Genomic DNA, 15722 nt, shown 5'->3' on the forward strand with positions numbered 1-15722 from the left:
AGGAGGATTGCTACATTCGTTGCATGCCTCCCTGCCCTAACCCCCCCACTTCAATGATGACACACCTCGTTATCCCAGCTCACTCAGACGCATGCAACGCGATTGATGTGAAAAACGATGTTTTCCAACGAAACCTGAGATGCTTTCTCTGCCGGCCTGATTTTTCGTCATTCAGCTTGATTACGATGCAGATTACTAATGAGTAACTCTCTAGGGCTACCGTTGCGGATATCAACCGCAACATGGCTGAGAACCTGAGGTTCTGCGGTCCTGCTCTCATCTCCGACGCCAAGGTCCTCGAGAACGTCATCCAGACGGTCACCGACATTATCACCAAGAAGCACATCTGCCAGCTGGAGATGACTCCTGAGGACGAGATCCAGGAGTCCCTGGAGGAGACCTCCGAGTTCGACTGGGTCGTCGTCGACACCGCCCTCGATGTCGTCTCCGGCCTCGCTGCCGCGCTGGGCGAGAGCTTCTCCGAGCTCTGGAAGATCTTCGAGAAGACCATCCTCCGGTATGCTAGCAGCAACGAGGCTCTCGAGCGCGCGACGGCCGTCGGTGTGCTGGCCGAGTGCATCACCGGCATGGGCGGCGCCGTCACTCCGTTCACCTCCACCTTCCTCAAGCTGCTGGTCCACCGCCTCAGCGACGAGGACCCCCAGACCAAGTCCAACGCCGCCTACGCCGTTGGCCGCCTGGTCGAGGCGTCGAACGATGCCAACATCGTCAAGGAGTTCCCCACCATCCTCACCAAGCTGGAGCCGTGCCTGCAGATCCAGGTCTCGCGCCTTCCGGACAACACGACCGGCTGCCTCAGCCGCATGATCCTGAAGCACCGCGAGAGCGTTCCGATCGGCGATGTCCTGCCTGCCCTTGTTCAGGTCCTGCCCCTGAAGAACGACTACGAGGAGAATGACCCCCTGTACCGCATGATCTGCCAGCTGTGTATGTCCCCTTTGTCCCTCATCAAACATATATATGGTTCCATGTACTAACGAACGAACAGACAAGTGGGACGACCAGACCGTCAAGAACCTCACGCCGAACCTCCTCCCGGTCTTCCAGTCGGTCCTGACTGGCGACGAGGACCAGCTGGAGGATGAGCGCCGGAAGGAGCTCATCGAGCTGGTGCAGTGGCTGAACAAGATGCAGCCGGGTGCCGCTCCGTGGGCTGACCAGCTGGCGTAGATGGACAAACCCAGCAAACCCAGCTAATGACTTGACGAACACGATATCCGGACGGGTTTGATGCTTGGATATAGCCGGTTCATATGACATGACGAAATAAATAAATAACATAGACGGGCACGACGGATGAAAAACTGGAAGATACCCCCGAACGAACGCAACGACGAGAGGCTAGGCTAGGCTAGGACCAAGCAGGGAAACGAAAACAAAAACGAAAAACATGGAATGGAATGTGATGTGATATGAAGGAATTAAAAAAAAAGCGGTGGCGGTCTGTCTGTTTGTGGTTTCAATGTAGTGATTTTTCTTTATGTAGTGCAACAGTTATGATGAGTGGACGGGAACGTGGAGTTGATCTATGTCCAGAATTGACCGGTAGCCAGTAAACCGGTAATCTCAAGGTGTCTGATAGAGACATGGTTCAATTGAGAACCAGACACCGGATAGGAAGATCTTGATCCTTGACCGTGGAACCTCCCTCTATCTCGACCTTGTATGCATGTACTGGGCCATGGTTCTGGTCGCGGGTGTCCCTACCTGAGAGGTGAGCCAGGCACCGGGTACAGTACTTCCATAATAGCTCAAGCCCCCTTTTCCGCAAGATGCTCCTGTACGATCTCGATCGAGCTGCTACTGCATATCGCACAGACATACACCATGTGACGTCAAGATGTACTCTCCCTGTGGCGGAGCAAGCAAGCAGAAGCAAGCTGAAGTCGTGGCGATGCAGTGCTTGATCGATGGATGTGATGCGCAGTGACCAGAGCGCTTCGGTGCTTGATTCACCGCACCGTGCTCTCCACCAGGGCCAGACGGTGCCACGAGTGACGAGGCTTCGTTTCGTTTGGTTAGCTTTGTTAATCATCATCTTTGCTCCACCTCCGGAGCGAACGGCCTAGCTTGCAACGTATTTCTAGACAAGCTTCCCGCTACCGCGAATAGCTCTGGGCCCGGGCGACTGCTTAGCTATTTAGGCTTGCTTCATTATTGAGGCTTCCCCGACCTTGGGGATATAACCGCGTCTGCGACCTGCGCTGGGTGCTTTCTCTGCAACATCCTTGCTCCGACTTCGCGAATTACGTGAATCGTTCTTCTGTGCTGTGCTGTGCTGTGTGGCCTTAGGCTCGAGAACTCGCGTGGTGAGTCATTCTTATTGATGCTGTTCGTCTCGCTTTCGCTTCGCTAACTCGGTATTTAATCGATCTGACAGCAAAGCAAAGCCCATCTTGAGGTCCTAGGCTACCAACCACCCTGATCTCGATCTTTGTCTATCTCTGTCTCCCGCACGTCTGAAAAAGAAAAGAAAAGAAAAAGACACCTCGATAACTCCAACGTCAACCCAACTCGAAAAAAAGATGGCCCCCTCAACCATCTCCGAACCTGTCGACGCCGTCCTCCCCTCCTCCTCAGCCACCTCATCCATCAAGAAACCCATCAAGGGGACTACCAGACCGTGTTTCGGATGCGATTGTGGAGATGAGGAGTGTGATTGTTGTATTTGTGTTGTTATGTGAATCCCTTTCACTTCTGCCAGGGGATTGGATTGAAGGGGTTGGTTAAGGGTGTTTAGGATGGAGGAGACGAGGTGGGCAGATTGCCACGTGGAAGGGATGAATTATGATAATGATAGTGCGGGCCGGGGGGATTTTCTTTGTTTCTGGTTTTATCTATCTACCGATACGATGCTCACAAGCACTTTGATTTGATACCTACCTACCTACCTAACGTGAACGCGGAGAGCCTCGAACGTTGGAGGAAGGTTGATCGTCTGGACCACTGCGCTTTCCGACACCCTGGCCAGCTGGTGATACTTCAAGGGTGCATGGCCTATGCGGCACTGGGTTGTTTGTTTATGGGTAGCTCCATGGTTGAGCCCTGCAGCTAGGTATGCTGTATTGTAAAGCGAGTAGACAGGAAACCCATTTTCTTCTCCCCTGATAGAATTGTTTCATGCGGAGAGGAAGTGGTCAACCCGCACATGGTGTCTGATATACTGCATCTTGAGCTGACGACGATGCGATTCGGCCCTTTTTTTATGGGCCTGGCTGATCGAGCAGTCGTTTTCGCGTGGTGAACTTCCCCCACAAGTGTGCTGCAGTAGAGTCTAGACTCTAGCCCCAGTCTTGGTGGATATAATAGGAGCCCTTTTCGGAGAACTGTGGGGGATGGATGACAGCTCCCGCCGCGGAGTCGTGGTTCGCATTTTCTGACTTTCTCAAGAGATCAGTATATATATACCAGGGACCTACGGCGGTCCCCAGACCCCTTGCCGCAGAGTAGTTGCGGAGCTCTTCCTTTCACTCTATTTCACAGTCTCACCTGTTCTATATGGTAAAAGCAAACAACTATGAAATGGGCATATTGAAAATCATTAAATTTGAAGCTGTTCACAAATCCTATTTCCTAGTAGTAGTAGTAGTAGTAGTCAAAAGGGCTCATCTTTCCCATAGGCAGATTAAACAATCTAGAATAGGCAGATCGAATGGTATAGGATAGGTAAATCAAATGGTATAGAATAATAGGCGAATCAAATGATCTACGCTTTAGCTTCTGGAGGCCTTTCATTCTCGATTGTCGAGATTTCTCGCTTTTGCATTTGATCTATCAGGCTGTTCACCAATGGAGAGCATTCTCCCGGGTTTTACAGATACAGCATGCCTAGCTTACATTGTGAACACAGTTTATACCGAAGCGGGCGACTGGCTGAGTCCCCGCCTGTCCGGGGTGGGGTTTCAAAGAGCCTTTTTTCAACAGGCTATCACAGTCGCGGATGAGACTGGGAGCTGTGATGATCCATTTATCAATCCGGCTTCTTTGATTCAGATACTTGATCCGTGTGCAGCCTTTAGGTCTCTAGCTGGTCCCACTGTGAGACCGAAGCGGGTCTGCGGGTTTATATTTCCATGAATCTTGCTGGGTTCTTCTAGAGAAAATCGATCACCCGAACACTGTAAATCTTCAACAGTTTTACAACCTATGTTTCTCATGTCCTTCAAGTCTGGGCCAAGCACTATGCGGGCATGCGCATAGACTTGATGCTCTTCCAGAAGCCTCCCTCATAGATGAGGTCTTCGGTGGGAGCTACCCTGATCCCCTGGAAATACCAGACCTGCAGAACGCTTTGGAGCAGAGCTTAAATCACATAAAATATGCCGATCAGGGAAGGTGCAAAGGCATTGACGCTTCTTCTCACCCATCCGACACCTTTGCCCGGCTACCAATGGAGATCCTGCAGGAGACCCTGCTCCATCTGCCTTCAGCGAATGTCGTGAATCTCAAATTGGCGTCATCTACGTTTGCCGCTGTACCTCTTACGCAGAGGTTCGGGCTTCCCTCTTTCAGCAAGGCTTTGAATGCCACCCTGTCTTCGAAGCAAGACAAGGTCGCGCGAAAGATCGTTGCTGGAGAACATTATACATGGATGTTAGACGGCTCAAAAGCAACCGTGACTTTAGAAACAGATGCCAGCTTTGGGATTATTTCCTTAGGCTTGAAAGCGTCCTTAGGAGTTTACCGTCTTCCCCCCCCCTCTGAAGGCTCTCCATTGCGGTCACTTTTCGACAAATATGCTCCAGACAATGATTTGACGTGGGGCTTTGCGAGTGGAGACGTCAAAAAGCCTGTCTATGACTTCGATTATGGCTGCCGACTCTTGTTCATGCGAACCCTGCCCTCGAGCGTGCTTTGTATTACCGCTGCCTGGTGCGGCTTAGGTTAGTACAAACCGTGGCCGCTTTTTAACATTTATCGAAGTTCCGGAATATGATCACGGGACACATATTGAGACGCCTTTTATTCCTGTTCTAATAGCTCCATCTACGACGATTACAGGGTTTTATAGCTATCTGGTATTTCCTACTGATCCGTGAACCTTACGACCATTGCTGGTTAGATGGAACTTTCTAATAGTGGCAATGTTGTGGAGTGCAGGACGAAAACGAAGCTCTGTGCAATCTAGGTATCATTTCTGAGCGGATTGACTCAAGCTCCTGATTAAATCTATTGAGGACTTTCAGTTCGGTTCCCGCATTCCGCTGCCGCTTGCGACGTAATATGCATGTACATTATCGTTCCTCAAAAATTATTCCGTCTGGTATATGCTTAGTCACTACGAATAATGTAGTTAACTACTGGCGATTATTACCTGTGGATGACAACTTGCACTGTACATATGGTCTGCGTGTAACTTGCAGCTTGGCGCCCCCCCCGTATGAGAAACACCAATTCTTTCGAGTTTATGAGGAGTAAGGACACGTAGAATAAGTGTTCTATACGCTGTGTGTGTACAGTACATAAAAAGGAGTTTACTGCAACTTTTGCATCAGCTTGTATTGATTGCTGTCGTAAAGAAGTATATCTATCTGAGTAATACACGGGAACTTCCATATTTAGAAATAGTCCTCAGATACTTTGAGATATATTACCTAAATTATAGAATACAATATCTGAAATTCACACTCGGTGATATCCTACGATAGTGGCTTAACGTAGTCGTGTAGGATGATGTATTCCAACGTGGCGAAGATGTGATGCTGCTGGAGGCCTGCGTTGCTTATTCAGCGAATGTCCAAAGTCCCGTTGTCCACCGGAACCGAGAGCATCTTGAAACCACTCGTCAATCTACACCTCAACATCTCACCCTGCTGAGTCATTGCATGAACCAACCAATTTTTTTCGTTTACGATAATTACGCTGCATTCCTTTTCGGTAACTCGTATATATATATATATATGTCACATGTATACGCCGACGACATCTCCATCAACGCACGAAGATGAGACCAGAGATGGGAACTGTCGGAAACGTACAGCTAGGGCCTGCGACTCTTGCTACAGGAGAAAGGTATCGCGTATCGAAAATATAGAAAACAGATCCCCATTTCCTGCATTAAGAAGTTATAAGCTGAGTATAATGACCTTAATTTAGATAAAATGCGATGCCGCTGTCCCGCAGTGTAACTGGTGCAAGCATCATGATATCCCGTGTACTTTTGAGAGGAGCCATCGCGTTAATCGGAGAAAGAAAAACAATACCTCAGAGTAATATCTGACCTGTTTTCAAGTTGAACTGCATTCTGACAGACAATGTAGGCAGCGAAAAGCGTTCCGTTTGGTGGAGCGCATGGACCGCATCGAGAAAATCCTGGCCGACAGGCTTATCAAAGGATCGGGTCTGTATACCATCATCCTGATAGTGACCCGTAGCCATACTAAACATGCTGATTTTTCACAGGAAATACTATCGATACCAATGTCACTTCTGACATCAGGCCTGAAGTCGCGCCGGTGGCGCAGCCTTCGGTGCCCTGTTTCGGAAAACTCCATTTTGCTGGGTACAAACTGGGAGATATTAGTTCCTACAATGGAATCCCGTTCTTCTCAGCAGAGGGCCAGCAATGGGTCCAGTCCCGTACGGGCCAAACGGTCACCTTTGAAAAGCTCTGCGCGTTCGGCCCGCCGTGGCAGAACCAGCGGTCTCAGGACTGGAACACCGCACTGATGGAGCTCCAAATGCAAGGCCAGTGGGAACTGCCTCATCGATGCATTGTCGAGGAGTTCGCTGCCGTATATAGGACCTCGGTGATGCGCTTAGTATTTCCCATCATCGACGCGACCCTGTTCAGTGAGACCATTAAGGTGGCATATTATCAGCCACAGGCCAGCTATTATATCGGAAATGCGAGTGCCCGGGCGTGTATCTACGCGTTTTTGGCATTTGCTTCTGTTTTGAATATGCATGGGAAGACATTACCAGCCGTGGACAGTGAGGGTTGTGCTTTGAAAGCACAGTGTCTGTTGCTGCAGGTTACTCAAGAGACGGCGACGGTGGATGGGTTGCAAACTGTTATCATGCTGGTAAGTGATTACTATCGTGCAGAATTATTTTTCCAGTGCCCTCTTGTATGTTCTCATCTTTACGGGCGAATATATTGACATTGGCAGGCGCTGTATCAACTGTTCTCTGGAAATGTACGAACTGCATCCTATCTGGCGTCCCTTGCGGCACGTTTCATTTTTGTGCTGGGCGCTCATGTTCGCCCAACCTATACTGGTCCGCCGCCATCACCAATGGACATTATATCATTGACACAATACCACCTTCGGAACCTGTTCTGGCTTTGCTATATGGTGGACAAGGACCTGTCTCTGCGGACAGGCCAACCGCCATCCATTAATGATGAACAGTGTGACCTCACTCTACCATCGGACTACCTGGAGAACTTGTATACGGATATAACGATCCCCGATGTGCCTGATAGTCCTGCTCGAGGACCTCTGTTCCCGCTCGACCTTCGGCTGAGTATGATAAAATCACGAGCGTACAATGCTCTTTACTCAGCTCGGGGAGTTCAGAAAACCGATGCTGAGCTCTTGAGGGCTATCCGAGAGCTCGATGATGAACTGGAGACATGGAGGATGTCGTTACCGCCGAAGTATAGGCCGACACTCTCATTTTCGCATGACACGCCTATCGACCCAAATATGGACATGCGATCAGTGATGCTGCGGCTGGATTATCACCATTGCATGGCTATGATTCATCAGGCCAGCAGTCGTTGCAAAGCGTGGGCTGGCAGCCAGAGTGGAGTGATGGAGGGCGTCAGCTCGAGTTTGGCTTTGTCTGTGGAAGCGAGTCGATCGACGATTTTCTACTTGCAGACGGCGGAGCATGTTCTTGGTGACGAAAGTTTTTGGTATGTCCGTTGATCAATACCTTCACAAGCATCATTGGCGAATAGTCTTTACATCTCTCTATTTCCCATATTGCCAGTTGTGCCACAGGCTAACCATCTCCCAGGATCATTCTTTTCTATCCCATGTCAGCGCTATTAACGATCTTCTGCAACATCCTCCTGAACCCCCTAAATCCGGAGTCAGCAAAGGATCTCGAACTCCTCCGGACAGCTCCGGTCCTGATTAGGGGAATCTTTGCCCGGCACCTGTCCGTGCACGAAATTCTCCATATCAAGCTCGTCGCTGAGTTTGTCTCAGAGCTAAGCAGGCTCGCAAAATGCGCGATAGACAAAGCGTCCAGCGAACGTTCCGGATAAGACGTTAAGCAATTATTCTCGCGCATTTACTCTTCTATGTTCATATTACTAAGGGCGATCCGGTTGGGCCATCTGGTTATGCTATTTTTGTATATTTTTTGGCATAAAATTATCGGATACAAGTGCATAAATACATGGAGCTAGGGCTTTACGCAAGATACGACCGGATGAATAGACGTGTTCTGTGCTTGAAGTTGTACATTGCAACATCCACTATCAGGAGGTGGAATCACATCGAATGTCCGTGTCCCAAAGTTGAAGTCGTCCTCTCAGTCTGATAAGATCGGGGCGGATAGAGTCGAGTTCACCGACAGATACCCCTTGTTTGACACTCGGGCACGGTCTTTCGGCCTTTCCGCCACCGAACTGCTATTCGGTTGGCCGGGGCCTATCGGCTCCTCGGGCGTCTGCTTAGTCTAGCTCTTGCGGACTGACATGTGGCTAAGGCGTGCATCGCGCATTATCATGAGAATTTTCTTCCGGATGTGGGCACGGCTTGGCGACGGGATCTGCAATCTCTTTTGCCCCGACGGGTGTTTTTGTCTGGTTCTTCCGTGCTTCTACAAACTAAAATTATCATATCGGAGCTCGTGCCAAAAACGTCCGATCTCATGCTGATTGCTTTTGTCAACTCAAACCTGCAAACGCAAAGTTTGACTGCAATAGCCAGGCAGCAAGCAACACATCTCGTGTATAGTCTATGAATTACGGGAGTCGAGGCAACAAAAAAGTCTTGCCCCTGTTCTTCTTGGGAGACGGACGATGCCCAGCGTCGACGGCAGCTTGGCTTTTGCGCCACAATTCGCTTGTAGAGAGCGGACGTCTTCCTTCATGACGTCTCCATAGTTCAAGACTCGGTCGTTAACCCTTTGGGAAAGTAGACTCCCCACTCGGCGACACTTTGCAACGGTTATCCGCTTAGTAAGCGGAAGACAGGCTCTCCGCGGTGGAGCCCTCGTGTTGTTGGAGATTGCAGAACCATGTCAAGAGGCATATGGTTGAGAGCTATTCTGGCGGCGGAGCAAAATAACAACAATCATATGCATGGCGTACGTATACAACATGCAGGTTACGTCTGTGAGAAAGACTAACGGTGGTTTTAGTGGTTTGAGTCTAATATCCCTGTACAATCTAGCTCATCGCGTCTATCTGTAGCAGCCTACGGGGGCTTCGTGACGAGGATGATCAATCGAGCGCGAGGGGACAGGGGATCACTCCGCTGCCATGGCTGGCCATCTCAAAATCAGATAAGCTGCCTGTCCTAGCGCAACAGGAACTACCAATCACCCTCCTGCGGACAGACGCCGTATCGGATATGGGCTAGGCCAGTCACTCAGTATGACTGTTGTTGCTACAAGGAACACCTGCATAGGACACGAGTTACTCCCCATTACACATTCCCAAGATGGAACACCACGGAAGTACTCCGTATGTACGATATCATCAGAAGACCCACCTGTATGTGAACCGGAGGTGGCGATAGCGAACGGCACAGCAAAACGTGGAACGGAGTTGACTAAGCGGAAGAGAAGACGAAGCTCCACGTCGGGTGGGTTTGATAACGCAGGCCGAATCTACGGCTCGATAGGCTATGGCCCAACGGCCATCGCGATTCCTGCTAGCGAAGGAAATGGATGCCTACCGATCTAGGCCCTTTGTCTCACGGACCTGCGTCAGAATATTCAGCCATTTGGCCTGGCCTGGCCTGTCGGCAAAGCCCTAAAATCCGTGTTCCGCCAGGCCCACCGGACTGCTTCGTCCATGGAAGGGGACATCAGAGATTGGAAATGGATCCTAGTCCAATCCGGCGCCCGGAAGCTCTAGCTTGGATCGCCATGTGCAGGTGCTTAGCAGAGTTTCGGCCTGGTTTTGACCGCCGAGCCGATGGCGAGGCCTGAGAATAAATAGATCAATCCTTTCGTCCTGAACCAGACGTGCTCAGCTCCAGGTAAGCCGCAACCACAACGGGGTCCCCAGGGGAGAGACATTGCAGGGTCAGGGAGTCGCCATGTCTCTTCCGACTATGCCAGATACGAAAGACGACACTGACAGCGCCGCAACCGTCTTCGAAGGTGACAACAATGGATCGCGTGAGCCTGTTGCAGCTGAGAAGGCCGACGAGTGGGCTTTGACTTCGAAGGTCAAGGAGTACCGTGAGAGGGAAATCGCGTCGGATTTCAAGGGACGGGAGCTTGGCGTAACTTGGGAGAATCTGACCGTGGAGGCCATCAGTTCTGACGCTGCTATCAACGAGAACGTCCTTTCCCAGTTCAACATCCCCCAACTTGTCCAGGAAGCGCGCCATAAACCACCACTGAAGACGATCCTCAAAGACAGCCATGGCTGCGTTAAGCCAGGGGAGATGCTCTTGGTCCTGGGCCGCCCTGGATCCGGATGTACCACCCTGCTCAAGATGCTCTCCAACAGGCGCAGAGGGTACGCTTCCATTAAGGGTGACGTATGGTTTGGATCTCTGAATCACAAAGAGGCCGAACAATATCGTGGCCAGATTGTGATGAACACGGAAGAAGAACTGTTCTTCCCGACTCTGACTGTCGGCCAGACTATGGACTTCGCGACCAAGCTCAAGATCCCTTTCCATCTCCCAAACGGAGTTGCGTCAGCCGAGGAGTACCGACAGGAAGCAAAGGAGTTTCTGCTGGAATCGATGGGCATTTCACACACCCACGACACGAAGGTTGGCAACGAGTTCGTCCGCGGCGTTTCTGGAGGCGAGAGGAAACGTGTCTCGATCATCGAATGTCTGGCGACAAGAGGCTCTGTCTTCTGCTGGGATAACAGCACTCGCGGTCTAGATGCCAGCACGGCTCTGGAGTGGGCCAAGGCTCTGCGAGCGATGACGGACGTTCTTGGTCTCGCCACCATTGTGACCCTTTACCAGGCCGGAAACGGTATCTATGATCTCTTCGACAAAGTTCTTGTCCTTGATGAAGGAAAGCAGATCTACTACGGGCCGATGAAGGAGGCTCGCCCGTTTATGGAGAGCCTTGGATTTGCCTGCATGGATGGTGCGAACGTGGCCGATTATCTTACTGGAGTGATGGTACCCACGGAGCGACAAATTCGAAAGGGCTATGAGAACACCTTCCCAAGGAACGCTGATGCGATTTGCGCGGAGTATGAGAAATCCACGATATGCATGAGAATGAAGGCCGAGTACGATTATCCCAAGACGGACATCGCCAAGTCGCGAACGGAGGAGTTCAAGGAATCCGTTGCGAACGAGAAGGACCGGCAGCTTTCATCAAACAGCCCCCTGACGACGAGTTTCCCGGTGCAGGTCAAGGCCTGCATCGTCAGACAGTATCAGATATTGTGGGGTGACAAGGCGACGTTTTTGATCAAGCAGATCTCGACCGTCGCCCAGGCTTTGATTGCCGGTTCGCTCTTCTACAACGCTCCGGATAATTCAGGTGGCCTTTTCGTCAAGTCTGGTGCGCTGTTCTTCTCGCTCCTGTATAACAGTCTGCTGTCCATGTCAGAAGTGACCGACTCCTTCAGTGGCCGACCGGTTCTTGTCAAACACAAGTCATTCGCCTTCTTCCATCCAGCGGCCTTTTGTATCGCGCAGATCACTGCAGATATCCCTATTATTTTCATTCAAGTCAGCCTCTTCTCGATTGTGGTCTATTTCATGGTTGGATTGACAATGGACGCTGGTGCTTTCTTCACATATTGGGTCGTCATCTTTTCGACAACGATAGTTAGTATAACCGTATCCCTCTTACTGTCTACAGGACTGGCTAACATGATCTTTACTGCAGTGCATGACAGCTATGTTCCGAGCTGTGGGGGCCGCCTTCACAACTTTTGACGGCGCATCCAAAGTTTCCGGTTTTCTCATCAGTGCTTTGATCATGTACACCGGGTACATGATCCGAAAGCCTAACATGCACCCGTGGCTGGGCTGGATTTACTGGATTGATCCACTAGCTTACGCCTTCCAGTCCCTGCTCGCGAATGAATTCCATGACAAGATTATTCCCTGTGTAGGACAAAACCTCGTTCCGAGTGGCCCTGGATACAATGATCTGGCACACCAGTCATGCGCAGGTGTTGGCGGTGCCATCCAGGGCGAGGTGATTGTCTACGGCGATAACTACCTGGCGTCTCTGAGCTACAGCCATTCGCATGTCTGGCGAAACTTTGGTATTGTCTGGGCTTGGTGGGCATTGTTCGTGATTATCACGATCGTTGCAACGACGACATGGCACGCCGCATCAGAGAGCGGTAATTCTCTTCTCATTCCTCGCGAGAGAGTGAAGGCCCGGCGCGGTATCATTACGGATGAGGAATCTCAAGTCAAGGAGAAGCAAGATTCTAGTGGTGACTCCACTGACTCTGAAAAGAACAACATTGAGTCGAGCCTTGTCCGGAACACTTCTGTCTTCACCTGGAAAAATCTGACCTACACGGTTAAAACGCCTTCCGGGGATCGGGTGCTTCTGGACAACGTGCAAGGCTGGGTCAAGCCTGGTATGCTCGGTGCTCTTATGGGGTCTTCTGGTGCCGGAAAAACGACTCTGCTCGATGTGCTCGCCCAGCGTAAAACTGAAGGTACGATCCAGGGCTCCATCATGGTCGACGGGCGTCCTCTCTCCGTGTCATTCCAGAGATCTGCCGGTTACTGCGAGCAGCTCGACGTTCATGAACCGTTTGCGACTGTCAGGGAAGCACTGGAATTCTCTGCTCTTCTGCGGCAACCTCGGGAGGTTCCCAGAGAGGAGAAGTTGAAGTATGTAGAGACTATCATCGATCTGCTGGAGCTCCACGACATTGCAGACACCCTCATTGGGAAAGTTGGCGCCGGTCTTTCGGTTGAACAAAGGAAGCGAGTTACCATCGGTGTTGAACTGGTGTCGAAACCGAGTATTCTGATTTTCCTTGATGAGCCCACTTCCGGTCTAGATGGTCAGGCTGCATACAACACGGTCAGATTCTTGAGGAAGCTCGCAGACGTTGGGCAAGCGGTTCTCGTGACGATTCACCAGCCGTCAGCTCAGTTGTTCGCTCAGTTCGATTCGCTGTTGCTTCTTGCCAGGGGTGGTAAGACGGTCTACTTCGGAGATATCGGTGAGAACGCCCAGTGCGTCAAGGACTACTTTGCTCGTTACGGTGCGCCTTGCCCTCCGAATGCGAACCCGGCAGAACACATGATCGATGTGGTTTCTGGTGCTCTGTCCCAGGGCAGAGATTGGCACAAGGTCTGGTTGGAGTCCCCGGAGCACGAGTACACTGTCAAAGAACTGGACCGGATCATTAACGAAGCAGCGGCCAAGCCGCCTGCGACGCGAGACGATGGATACGAGTTCGCCATGCCGCTCTGGGAACAGACAAAGATTGTGACTAAGAGAATGATGATCGCGCTCTGGCGCAACACGGATTATGTGAACAACAAGTTTGCGCTGCATATCGGAACGGCTTTGTTCAACGGATTCTCTTTCTGGATGATTGGTGATACCATTTCGGATCTGCAGCTGCGGCTGTTTACGATCTTCAACTTCATCTTCGTGGCCCCCGGTGTGATCAACCAGCTTCAGCCGCTCTTCATTGAGAGACGTGATATCTACGAGACCCGAGAGAAGAAGTCTAAGATGTATTCGTGGAAGGCGTTCGTCACTGCTCTGATCGTCTCCGAGTTCCCCTACCTGTGCATCTGCGCGGTCCTCTACTTTGTGTGCTGGTATTATACCGTCGGATTCCCCAATGACTCGGACAAGGCTGGTGCGACGTTCTTTGTCATGTTGATGTACGAATTTGTCTACACCGGAATTGGCCAGTTTATTGCAGCCTACGCGCCCAACGCCACATTCGCGGCTCTCGCCAATCCCGTCATCATCGGAACACTCGTCTCGTTCTGTGGTGTTCTCGTCCCGTACGAACAGATCCAGGCGTTCTGGCGTTACTGGATATACTGGCTGAACCCGTTCAACTATCTGATCGGCAGTCTCCTTGTCTTCAACGTCTACGATGCCGACATCAACTGTGCCGACCAGGAATTCGCCGTCTTCGACCCGCCCAATGGAACGACCTGTGGCGACTACCTGTCATCTTACATGAAGGGTGCAGGAGCGTTCTCAAACCTGATCAACCCCGAGGCCGACGCTGGCTGCCGCGTGTGCCAATACCGGAAGGGAAGCGACTATCTGTACACGGTCAATCTCAAGGGTTACTACTACGGATGGAGAGATGCCGCTATCGTCGTCATCTTTGCCATCAGCTCTTACGCTCTTGTCTATCTGCTGATGAAGCTGAGGACAAAGGCTTCGAAGAAGGCGGAGGGCTAAGTAGTGCGAATTGCACTTGCTGACCTATAATATAGATCTGGGTCGATTTTTATTCGCTTCTACTTGCAAGATGATTTTCAATATGGTCCATGTTAGAGGCTTTTCCCTCTCTCTCTTTTTCTTCTCTTGGATATGGCTATATGGCTAGACGATGCATATGGGTATAGACTGGACGTTGAGTTATATGTATATTGTCTTAATGTGTGTACTTAGGAAGTGATTTCACCGCCAGATGTTAGACCATACGGTATAGATTGTACAATACCGGTCTTCACCTTGTTTTCAACCCTCGCCCCCAATGCGTTTCATGACCCACGATGCATCATACCATTCCATACACACTATAGCTTATTTTGGAGGAATCACGGAAGATTTCCGACGGAATAGATTAATTTCTTTTAGATAATGACTTGCTTTCTATATACCGATTCTTCGGCTCCGAGCCCGAGCCCCATATATCCTCGGAGGCCGACAAGGGTCCGAACCGCCGACATTCATGCTCGGCAATCTCGGATGGTCTCTACTTTCGTATAAACACGCGGAGCAGAGTGTACATAGTTATGTTCCGTTAATAGGGCATCTTGAATTGCACTCGTTAGGGCGTTCCGTCGAACCTTACTTCAACTGAATCGAGATAAGCAACTGGAAGCTTCCCCTCTTGTTCCTATCCAAATAAGGAAATATATATATATATATATATATCTTAAAGGGTGCAGAATATGTCCAACCTCCCTACCCCGATACCTGGACCGTCCAGGTCATCACCATCGGCCTGAGCACGTTCTTGAGTGGTGCGTCTCTCCCCCTCCTCACAACAGCATGCTGTCCATTCCACTGCCAACACGCATGTTGTCTACTTCGAGAATCAGCTGCTGGCGCTCAAGGAAGATTCACGGCCATATGCTATGGAACCTGATGCTCTGGAGACCAAAGACATAGAAAGTCATCGTTTAAAATGTTTAGCTATACTAATTTCTAACTCTTATTACTAACAGCAACAAGGGTATTACAATTTCCACAGTCAATACACTACTCCAAGACCACTACTACACGAACTAATATTCTTGCCAAGAAAGACATAAAAACGCCATATGGATAATTGCAAGCAGGCGCTTGTGGGATAATCTTCTGTTCGCTGTCAGTTATATTGCTACACAATGTACCCTTGCCGT

The 15722-nt window shown here is 50.4% G+C and overlaps 5 protein-coding genes across 5 annotated transcripts in view; all 5 read left to right on the plus strand.

Moving 5' to 3' along the window:
• The window catches only part of VTN00DRAFT_5164 (uncharacterized protein), a gene marked incomplete at both ends in the record, with an annotated part of 4045 nt that extends 2854 nt beyond the window's left edge, over positions 1-1191 (plus strand). Inside the window, 2 exons of the mRNA XM_069431667.1 lie at positions 215-948; positions 1010-1191. Coding sequence (XP_069290679.1) covers positions 215-948; positions 1010-1191 — 916 coding nt within the window. The remainder of the gene's footprint in view (positions 1-214; positions 949-1009) is intronic.
• A 495-nt stretch (positions 1192-1686) lies between these two features.
• On the plus strand, positions 1687-2897 carry VTN00DRAFT_5165 (uncharacterized protein; the record flags this gene model as incomplete). Its single annotated transcript, XM_069431668.1, has 5 exons — positions 1687-1756; positions 2314-2330; positions 2402-2422; positions 2490-2701; positions 2762-2897. 5 exons carry the CDS (start codon positions 1687-1689, stop codon positions 2895-2897), a joined length of 456 nt encoding a protein of 151 aa, XP_069290680.1.
• Positions 2898-4411: 1514 nt separating this feature from the next.
• Positions 4412-4909, plus strand: VTN00DRAFT_5166 (uncharacterized protein; the record flags this gene model as incomplete). Its single annotated transcript, XM_069431669.1, has 1 exon — positions 4412-4909. The coding sequence occupies one exon, from the start codon at positions 4412-4414 to the stop codon at positions 4907-4909; it is 498 nt and encodes a 165-aa protein (XP_069290681.1).
• Positions 4910-6312: 1403 nt separating this feature from the next.
• On the plus strand, positions 6313-8242 carry VTN00DRAFT_5167 (uncharacterized protein; the record flags this gene model as incomplete). The annotated part of the gene is made up of 4 exons (XM_069431670.1): positions 6313-6361; positions 6424-7046; positions 7134-7885; positions 7990-8242. 4 exons carry the CDS (start codon positions 6313-6315, stop codon positions 8240-8242), a joined length of 1677 nt encoding a protein of 558 aa, XP_069290682.1.
• Positions 8243-10250: 2008 nt separating this feature from the next.
• VTN00DRAFT_5168 (uncharacterized protein) lies at positions 10251-14550 on the plus strand (the record flags this gene model as incomplete). The annotated part of the gene is made up of 2 exons (XM_069431671.1): positions 10251-11966; positions 12028-14550. 2 exons carry the CDS (start codon positions 10251-10253, stop codon positions 14548-14550), a joined length of 4239 nt encoding a protein of 1412 aa, XP_069290683.1.
• Between the last annotated feature and the right edge of the window lie 1172 nt (positions 14551-15722).

Source organism: Thermoascus crustaceus (assembly GCF_041956765.1).
Source record: "Thermoascus crustaceus strain CBS 181.67 unplaced genomic scaffold VTN00scaffold_2, whole genome shotgun sequence".
NCBI lineage: Eukaryota > Fungi > Ascomycota > Eurotiomycetes > Eurotiales > Thermoascaceae > Thermoascus > Thermoascus crustaceus.